Below are 10,834 nucleotides of genomic sequence, written 5' to 3'. Positions count from 1 at the left end.
ACACATGTGTGTTATTTTCCTGCTTAAAATGAACTATAATATCACTTTTTACGTGTAAATATTGTTCTAACCTATGGTAGCATGCACATAATAATTCATTTTCAGTGTGTGATTGTTGAATAGGGTAGTTAATGTTTGAGGTCACACGATGGGCCGGTGGAACCACTCACACAACATTGAAAGCCACTGTCGGCCATTCCGCCAAATGTCATCGCACTCACGTGAAACCCAAACATGCCACCGTACACGTGTCCTCAATTATAAAACTAACAGTACATTGAGAGGTTTAGAACAACAGAATACCTGCCGTTTTAGTACCTTCGGTTGTCACGGAAAAAACGACACGCCGGTTAAGGTCCAAAAGGCATACCACATCAGGAACTTAGAATATGCTAAAGATGCAAACGGATGAATCTAAGAGAGAACATTTGGATCAAAGACCGTTGAAAAAACAACTCAGTTGCAAAAATTGGAAAAGTTGTTGAAGTAACAATATGCATAAACTAGCTTCTCTAGTCATTGAATGTTTGTCCATAAGACTGTTACATCTACACACTTGTTCTAGAGCCCATATCATCTACTAACACATTCATCTCTGCTGCTAGTGAAAGTACCTGAGGTCAAAAAAATCCTTGTCTACCATGGAACTACACATCTTGAATCCTCCCACCACATCATTGATTCTGCTCTCCTATTCAATCCCATTGTATAGGCCATTTATGGGCATGGAAGGAACTCCTCTAACTTGTCGTTTGGCTGTTTCAGAACCAATTTGAGACACTGAAGTCTCGTAGCTTTCTGAGATGTTTCTCCATGTCTTCTCGGGTCTTGGTCCACTCTTCCCTTTCTATTACCGTCGTCGGGTCATCTCTTTCCCCCTGAAAGAATCAAAATGTATACACGCAGAGGAAACATGAGTGATGCTAGTTGAAGGAATACAAAAGGACTGCCAGAAGAAATGGTTGTGGATATGGAAAGCTACCACGTGTATGATTTTAAAGGAGTTTTCATTATCTCGAATCACGAGCAAGTCATCCTTCCTATCCCTTTTTCGTCCTCCTGGAACTGTCACCTGAAACAGACCTTAATATGGGAAGGAAGATTGTCTGACCAGCTTTGAATGAACTACATGGCATTTCAAGCAAAGCTACGTGACTCAGAACTAGAAACATATATAGCACTAACATCAACCATCATTGTATTAACTGTAATAGCAAGAAACACATTTAGGTTTGTGCTCAGACTCAGAATGAGGAAGAGTGAAGTGGAAGGTAACAATCAGACATACCAAAACTCTGGCTCTGGTGATTGACTTTGACTTGGAGTCAATCACATAGATCTCTTCAAGGGCCAGCACAAACTCAGGGTCGTTTGATCTTCTATTCCGATAATGCTTCGTCAAGAAAACCTGCATTATGCATAAACAATGATCAAGACATCTGTAACCGCTGAACCAAACCAAGTAGTTTCGAGATGACACGTTTCCTAGTGTAGCCAAAAACAGAGGGAATCCTTGCACCAACGACCTGATGAATCTAAACCGTTCAATTCGTACCTTGGATATCTCCCTCTCATATTTATACAGAGGATCTCGAGGAGCATCAATAGACGGTTCAGTAACATTGTAACATCCATAGTCACTCATCGCACATCGAATATACTCTACTTTCAAAACATCATCAAAGCAAAAGCCGTTATCAGCACCAGAACAGAGCACATACGTGTTCCAAAACATAACAACCATAGGATTAAAAGGCTGAACCTTTTGAGGCATTGGAGCAAGAACTCTCGGAATCGAGTAAATATCCGTATCCGGAGGAGTCACATACATCTGCATCCAGCCACACCAAAACGACGCCGTTTCACTTGAACTGAGAATTCAAAAAAAAGAAGAAGCTAAAAGCAGAGAACTTTCTCTTTCTCACATACCTCTCTGAAGTCATAAACATCGTTATCAGGATCAGGCGGCTTCCTGATAAAGAAATCGCAGTCGAGCAAGCTGATCTTACGAAACTCGTCTTCGTTTATCATGTAATCAACCACCATCTCCGAGTCCCACCCCTGCGTCGATACAAAGCTCTTGCTCTGCACGAACGCGATGTCCCCCGTCGCCGGCGCCGCCGCTAGCAGCTGCGATGGCGGCTGCTAAGGTAGGGTCATACTCGACGTTGTAGTCCTTCTTGTTGTCCACTTCCTCGTCGTCCATGTCGTACTCGTCCGGTCCGCCGCCGTCTGCGTCGACGTCTTCTACTCTGACGATGACTGAACGGTTACGACGGAGGGATTTGAGTGTTAGTGGCGCGAAATTGGGGACGGAGGGGAGAAGTCGTTGCGTGGTGGCGGCGGCGGAGGAAGACGGAGAAGCGGCGGAAGCCGATTAAAGCTCTCACCGTTGTAAAATAAATTAATTAAATGATGACAGTATTATTATTTTATTTATTTATTTTTACAGTAAGCTTCTGTCAGTATGATTATTATTTGCATCTCGAGGCTCTTATACTATATAGAAAAATTAGAATAATTTGTTTTTTAATCGTATCTTTCCCAAAGGCAAGCTTCTTCTCTTCAATCGCGCTGTACCGGTTTCACCATCCCAAATCCCGGGGGGAAATTAGATTTGTTTCTCTGTCGCGAGAATCATCATCGACCTCCTCGCCGTCACCGATCCCAATCGAGACTCCCTGCGATGTGGTGACCTCTCTCTCTCCCGCTGGTCTACGATTGCTCTCTCGGTGTTAGCCTTGTGAATAATTAGGGGTTTTTCTACGATTCGATCGCGTGCTTCTCGACACTGTATTCGCTGCTAGATTAGATTTCGGATCATTCTCAAATGGCAGCGGCGAGGCCGGCGGGGAGCCAGGATCTGTTCGATGCGTATTTCAGGAGAGCGGATTTGGATGGAGATGGCCGTATCAGTGGAGCTGAGGCTGTCGCTTTCTTCCAAGGCTCTAATTTGCCTAAGAACGTCCTTGCTCAGGTTCTCCTTTCCTTCCAATGCTCTAGATTGAGCAAATTGAGTGATAGAGAAGCAATTTAGATGTATCCTCTTTGTATGCATAGAACATTGCGTGAAATGAGGAAACTCTATAAAATTTAAATATCATACGTTGCTGGACTATAGACAACATTTGCAGATTCGTTCAGCTATAGGTTTCTGAGCGCCTTTTGTATAGTTAGTCTTTGGATTGTTAATGGTGTAGACTTTTTTTTTCTTTTTCATCCTTGTAGGTATGGTCTTACGCAGATGCGAAAAAAGCTGGTTACCTTGGTCGAGCGGAGTTTTATAATGCTCTAAAGTTGGTAACTGTGGCACAAAGTAGGCGGGAATTAACTCCTGAGATAGTCAAGGCTGCAATCTATAGTCCTGCTTCTGCCAATATCCCTGCTCCCAAAATAAATCTTGCTGCGACACCCTCTCCACAGCCCAGGGGAGTTGTGCCTGCTACACAAGCTCAGGGAGGTGCGTCACTGCCATCAGTTCCGGCTGGTATGGGAGGGCCTCAGATGGGTGGAACCGTAAGCACTAGTAACCAACAAGTAGTCCCGGGCCAGCAGAACCAATTTAATGGGCCACCTCCATCTCAACCACAGCAAAACTTTCAAAGCCAGGGTATGCCAGCTGGAGGGACTAGTGTGCCTCGTCCTGCAACCCAACCTATGCCATCTGATTGGCTCAGCGGCAGAAGTGTTGGGCCCTCTGGGCATGTAAATTCTCAAATTCCTTCGAATCAAAGTGGGTATGGTTTGACAGCACCTAACTCAATTGCGAACAATATACCAAAACCGCATATGACACCTGCAGTAATAAGCTCTACAACCTCCAGACCTCAAGAATCAGCGCCTGTGCATAAGCCCCAAGATTCATCTGCTCCTTCTGATGCTCCATCCAATCAATTGGTAGCCAAGGATCCAAAGGAACTGGCTGCATCAGGAAACGGTTTTCCCTCTGACTCACTTTTCGGAGATGTGTTTACAGTTGCTTCCTCGCAGCCAAAACAACATTCTACGGGAACTATGTCGACAATGGGCATCTCATCTTCTTCTGGTACAACTGGCTCTACTGTTGGAGTTGGGCTTGCAGCTTCCAGTCAGATGACCCAGCGTCAGTCTCAGCCCCAACCCCGACCACAGCACCAACCACAGAACCAACCCCAACACCAACCACAGCACCAACCGCAGCACCATCCCCGACCCCACCCCCAACCTCAACTCCAACCCCAACACCAACCCCACCCCCACCCGCAAGCCCCTTGGCCAAGAATGAATCCAGCTGACGTCCAGAAATATACAAAGGTATTTGTGCAAGTTGACACTGATAGGGACGGCAAGATCACTGGGAACCAGGCTCGGAATCTGTTCTTAAGTTGGAAGCTCCCGCGAGGTAGGCTCCATTTCTTTTCTGTTAGTTTCAGTTTGACCATGTTCTTATAATGGTGAACATGCATGATAATTAAGTGATACTTCTTTAGTTATGTATATTTGTTTATATAGTATTGAAATTATTGACCAACTGCCATTTTAGGTTAAAACTTGAGTATTCCATGTTTTCTGTTCAACGTGTAGACGATACATGGATAGTGATATTAATAACATCTCAAGAAGAAATTGTTATCCTTTATATGGGGATTATACACCGTTTTATGTGTTGAATGATGTTCCTTGGTATTGCAGAGGCTTTGAAGCAGGTATGGGACTTATCTGATCAAGATAATGATAGCATGCTTTCCTTGAGAGAGTTCTGTATTGCTGTCTATCTAATGGAGCGTTATAGAGAGGGCCGACCTCTTCCCCCTGTGTTCCCAAACACTATAATATCTAGTGAGAGCATGTTTACCTCTCCTAGTCAATCTGTGGCACCACAAGGCAATGCATCCTGGGGACATACACATGGTATTGCATCACACAAACCTTTTTTCTGTATTACTTGGCATTAATTTTCTGAAGTATGCAGATTCATTCTTGGATCAAATATTGTAGGTCAATTTCAAGGGGCATCGAGGCCACCAGCTATTCCCAAAGGAAAGCCTCCAAGACCGGTCCCTCTCTCTCCTAGTGATGGAATGGTCCAGTCAACTCAGCCAAAGCGTAAAATGCCTGAGTTGGAAAAACATCTGGTGGATCAACTTAGCAAAGAGGAGCAAGATTCGCTCAACTCAAAATTTGAAGAAGCCACTGCTATTGATAAAAAGGCACTCTCTTGTTTCTCTCTGATTTTAATGTGCTGATGTGGTGAATTTCTTTGATTAACGCACTTCTTTTTTTTTTTATCTAAAGGTGTCTTCCTCCCCACCCCCACCCCCCCTCTTCATATGGCACTAATATGAATAATTGTAGATTTTGGTAGTCATATTCTAGATTATAAGTTTCCAAACCTGGAAGATATCAAACAGCCTCTGAGAACTATGCATAGTTTTAAAAAAAATTGTAAACCTGGTTGAACCTACTTACTACAATTTGTGTGCTATTCCTGTGTAGGTGATCAGTTGTCCATGTAGTCTTTATTGACGTAATCTAGAAGTTTATGTGTCTGCCGTTTCTTTTCTCAAGATCCTTGTATTTTGGTCTTCAGGTGGACGACCTTGAAAAGGAAATAGCTGATTCCAAGCAGAAAATTGAGTTCTTCCATGCTAAGATGCAGGAACTTGTAAGTATATTTATCTATTAAGCTTGGTCGTTTCTTTCCTAAAATGTTGTTTGGAATCGCTTTAATGATCACCCGAAGTTTGTCACAACAATTGTTTGACACTGTGATTGTATATTTCTCAAGTGATTTCAAAAGTTCTAGGGAATAGTTTTCTTTTTCAGGGACCTCATTGTTATTACCAACGATCGGTTTGTTTATATAACATTTTCCATTTGGTTCCTTGGGTGACAGGTTTTATACAAGAGTAGATGTGACAACCGGTACAATGAGATTACGGAGAGAGTCTCGGGTGATAAACGTGAGGTATAGAGTTTCTGTTATCGCACTTCTTCTATAATGGTATCAAAGATCCAGTTTGATTACCTAACAAAATCAATCTGTAATCCAGCTTGAATCTCTAGCAAAAAAATACGAGGAGAAATACAAGAAGTCTGGCAATGTAGGCTCTAAATTGACTATTGAAGAGGCAACATTCCGCGATATACAGGTAGTTTAGAAGTAGCATGGCATACTTTGAACTATCGCCTTCAAATATATGATAATCTTCCCTTTTAAAATGCAGGAGAAGAAAATGGAATTATACCAGGCCATAGTCAAATTTGAAGAAGGCAAGCTTGATGATAATATTGTTAAGGTAAACCACACGTGCTATCTGGTTGATTGAATGTGATTTGTAGTTCTTTATTTTGCTGAATGTTTGTCTTGTAGGAGCGCACTGAACACATCCAATCGGGCCTTGAGGAACTGATTAAAAATTTGAATGAGCGCTGCAAACAATACGGAGTACGTGGCAAACCCACTTCTCTGGTGGAGCTTCCTTTTGGTATAGATTCATCCCTCCTTTTAAGTTAAATATCACCTCTAGTATTATATTCTCTTGATCAGTGGCAGGAAAGGTTAACACATGACTGTTAGTTTTAGTATCTAGTAATATGATTAAACGGTGATGCTTTTGTACAACACGAGACTCAGTATATTTGGCTTTTTATGTATTGTTGCCAGAATAAACTCTATACCTGTTGAATTTTCCTTTCTATATAGTCATGGGATTCTCTCACGTTTTACAGGTTGGCAATTTGGAATCCAAGAATGTGCTGCTGATTGGGATGAAGATTGGGATAAGCTAGAGGAAGAAGGTGAGATTACCGAAGAAGAGTGGCTTTACATGTTTAATCTTTTTTTTTTGTTTTCTTTATATTTTTGGTTTTTGGGGTCATGTCTTCCAAAACAGGGAATGGATTTTGTAGTTGAACCCTTGAAGTTTGCATCCTAATTTTCTTCTCTTCCAGGGTTTACCTTTGTCAAGGAGCTTACACTTGATGTCCAAAATGTCATTGCCCCACCAAAGGAAAAATCATCTACTTGGAAGAAAGAAGCCACCGTCTCTTCAAATGAAGGTGAAAACCTTTCATCCTCAGATGTTGAGTCTAAAAAGGAGAAAAATCCAAGCAGTGGAGAAGAGGCATCTGGACATGTAGACGGTAAAACAGATAGAAACGGATCTCTGGATGACTCTATTGTTAGAAAGGGTGTTGAAGCTGATGGTTCACCCGGAACCAAAGATACGAGGAGGTATGCCTTTTGTTTAAGACCTTTTCATTTTTGGGTTTCACCTTTCTCAACTATTGATATTTTTGCTTCCATAAAAAGAGGAAACTAGAGTATAATATTGTTCCTACACATCTCGCGTGACTTACATTGTCTATATTTTACTCACTCTTGCCACAGTGAAAATGGCCATGATGATGGTGAATCTACTGCTTCTGCTGGCAAAACTGCAAACGAACCTAGTTATGACTCTCACGATGAGACAGATTCAGTTTCAAGCTTCAACCCTGACAACGGAAAGGTATAATGTGCTCATGTGAGATTAGTATTTGATGCTTCACCATCTTAATCTAATTGTTCTGTGTGGTGTATGTTTACGCAGGACAAGAAGCATGATAGTGATTTTGGATTCGGGTTCGGATTCGATGACTTCAGCATTAAGCCTATAAAAACTGGTTCCACCCTATCAAATGACTTCCTCCCTCCTAAGCTATTTATATTTTCTGATTCTGTCCCAAGCCCCCCGGCAAATGCAAACGACGGTTTCACTCCAAAACCTTCCTTGTTTGCTGATTCTGTCCCGAGCACTCCAGCAACAACCACTGCCTCTTACTCAGGCAATAAATCATACTTCGATGAGTCTGTTCCAAGCACTCCTGCTTACGCAGGTAAATCATACTTCGACGACTCGGTTCCAAGCACTCCTGCTTATCCTGGAAACTTGTTTCCCGAGAAGAAATCCTTCTTCGATGACTCCGTCCCAAGCACTCCTGCTTACAGCACGTCTGATTTTGGTGGGAAGCCGTTTGCATCAGAGACTCCTCGTTCAGACAACTTGTTCCCAGGAAGAAGTCCCTTCATGTTCGACTCTGTCCCAAGCACACCCGCTGCACACGGTGACTTCTCTTCCAACAGCTTCTCCCGCTTCGATTCATTCAACAGCAATAACAATGACGCTTTCTCTCTATCCCGCTCAGACTCCATGCGCAGCACAAGCGAGCCAGACCGATTCGCGTCTAGGTTTGATTCTTTCAACTATCAGAGATATGATTCCTTCAATGCACAAAGCTATGACAACAACAACGCATCAGAGACACCTAAAGCTTCGTTGACGAGGTTTGACTCGATTGGAAGCACTAGAGACTCTGATTACAGTCACGGGTTTGGGTTCGATGATCATGACCCGTTCGGTTCTACCGGACCATTCAAAACAACGACAACTATGACACCTCGGAGCTCTGATCATTGGAATGCCTTCTAGCCCTCGAAGCCCACGTGTGATATGATTATATGAATATCAAATATCAAATAGTTTACTGTTTTTCTCAGAGTCGGGAGAGTTCTATGTATTTGTTTGGTTGATCTCTGCTTGCTTCATTTTTGTTGTTAATATATAATAGTTATTTTGCCATTTTTAAAGATTATTTTGGTCTCCGAGTAGTTTGCTTTCTCTGCTCTCCTTTGTTGTGATAAATATTTGTTCATGTTAAACAGAAAATTTATTGCATCTTTGTAAGCTTCTCGTATGGATGGATTATTATATTCATATTTTTATATTAGATTGATTTTTTTTATCTGTGTAACAGCCCGTATTTAACAATTATTTTATTTTATCTAAAACCTCTTTATCATAAAGTGATGATAAATTTGATATATAAAAATCTTCTCCACAGTATAATATAATAAAATGATGAACAAATGCATATCTTTATTATGATTATATGATACAAATCTCTGATAAAATACACCACCATAAATCAAATCTCGTATTCTCTTACTGGAAAAAAAAGTTTAATATCAAATGCTTTTAATTAATCTCACATATTTTCTATGATTACTGAAATTAAACAAATTTTATTTTTTTCGCTACGTTTTATTCACCATTTAAATGTTAAATTCAAAATTTTAGATTCAAAATTATGTGGTACAACTTGGTACAATTAGCTTTTAGTTTTATCAAGTTATAGTTTGAGATAGTATAATCTAGTATAACTAAGTTCTAATTTTACAAAGTTGTACCATTATCAAAGTATAACTTGGTATAATTAGGATAAAATTGTAATAGATCAATAGTATAATTTGGTACAACTGTTTTTGTTTTTAATTCTAGTTTTTACATTTGGAATCTAGTTTTACATTTATGTTTCTTAGGTCTAAAAACTGAAAGTATAAAATAATAAAAAGAAGATAGAAGAAAATAAATAACAAATCTAAGAAATTCAAAAAATGAAAAACAAGATTGAAGAAAAAAAAAATCAAATTTAAAGAAAAAGATGAAAAAATGAACAAATTGTATGAGGAAAAGCACGTCGAATATAAAAGAGGAAAAAAAAAATCAAAAGGGTATATGATGAGATTGGAGAAAAATAAGAAGATCTGAGAAGAAATAGAGAGTGGCGAACCCAAAGAATAAGAGATTGAAGAATAAATAAGTTGTATAAATATTAGGTTCAAAACAGTAATGTCACAATTCATAAATAGATAAATTTGTTTAGATTGAGGTTTTACATCAGTTTGAAATTAAAGATAAATAAGAATAAAATGAGTTTTAGAAAAAAGTATATTGGATATTGTTTGGGAGCATAAGTTTTTCAACAATTGATTCAATCAACTATTAAGATTAGTTGTTTATATAATCTCAGCTGCACAGAAAGTGTTCATATGCTCCTCTTTATTTTATTTTATTTCATTTAAATCTATATAAAAGTTAATTAAACCAAACCAAATCTATACTATACTAAAAGGCAAATATAAGCCATGGAGAGGGTGTCCACGTAGGATAGAAAAATCAACTAATCAGAGAGCCCGAAATTGCCACGTCATTTCATTTATTTTTTCGTAAAAATGAAAAACAATGCAAAGGAAAGGATCGAATCCGGGTTATTATGACATTAATATTAGACAGTTACCACTAAGCCATTGAAACTTTATTGAACACATATACAAGAATCACTAAGTATGTAATCACAAACTCTTATGTACAATTACAATAATATGAATTCAACATTCAAGACTCCGATACTTTGTTTTGTAAAAAAAATAAGTAAGTGACTAAGCTAATATATTCTTTGAAAGTGTGAGAACATTGAAAAATATGAAAAAGATTTTTGTAAAAGTAAGTTTAACATATAAATTTCTGTGACAAATATGAAAAAGCATAAATTTTTGTACAATTTTGACAAAACAACTCAAAACATAATTCTCTAATGTCTTAATAAAATATTATTTAAGGGTGCAATAATTAAATATATCAATTCAATAAATTTTGTAATTTTTGTAATTTATAGACAAAACAATAACACAACAAATTTTGAAATATTTCAAATTTTGAAACATTTGTTTAACCTATCGATTTCTTTTCATGATCTTTTCATGAGAATCCAACTGAAAAAGATAAAAAAACAATTAGATTTACAAATATTTAATTACCATTTTATTCAATTTTGATTAATTTCAAATTGTAATAATGTATCTTTTTGAAGTTACAAAAAATAATGTTCTTTCTTTATTACACTAACATTATATATAGATTCTAAATACACAAATAAATATAATATAACAACATAAGTTTGCTTTCTCCGATTCATATGAAAACTTTTTAAGTTATCCACCAAAGCAAATTAATTAAATCAATCAAATTGT

The 10,834-nt window shown here is 38.6% G+C and overlaps 1 protein-coding gene and 1 pseudogene across 1 annotated transcript; one reads left to right on the top strand and one right to left on the bottom strand.

The window, feature by feature from the left end:
• Nucleotides 1-411: 411 nt before the first annotated feature.
• On the bottom strand, nucleotides 412-2,377 carry LOC106425898 (annotated as a pseudogene).
• Nucleotides 2,377-8,766, top strand: LOC106425957 (epidermal growth factor receptor substrate 15-like 1). The gene is made up of 13 exons (XM_013866666.3): nucleotides 2,377-2,977; nucleotides 3,229-4,381; nucleotides 4,672-4,890; nucleotides 4,978-5,189; nucleotides 5,570-5,644; nucleotides 5,876-5,947; nucleotides 6,033-6,131; nucleotides 6,207-6,278; nucleotides 6,353-6,467; nucleotides 6,712-6,780; nucleotides 6,934-7,216; nucleotides 7,373-7,493; nucleotides 7,575-8,766. The coding sequence occupies exons 1-13, from the start codon at nucleotides 2,831-2,833 to the stop codon at nucleotides 8,451-8,453; spliced, it is 3,516 nt and encodes a 1,171-aa protein (XP_013722120.2). The 5' UTR covers nucleotides 2,377-2,830; the 3' UTR covers nucleotides 8,454-8,766.
• The last annotated feature ends 2,068 nt before the right edge of the window (nucleotides 8,767-10,834 follow it).

The sequence above is a fragment of the Brassica napus genome, chromosome A8, assembly GCF_020379485.1.
Source record: "Brassica napus cultivar Da-Ae chromosome A8, Da-Ae, whole genome shotgun sequence".
Lineage (NCBI taxonomy): Eukaryota > Viridiplantae > Streptophyta > Magnoliopsida > Brassicales > Brassicaceae > Brassica > Brassica napus.
This window is presented reverse-complemented; position numbering and strand designations above follow the sequence as displayed.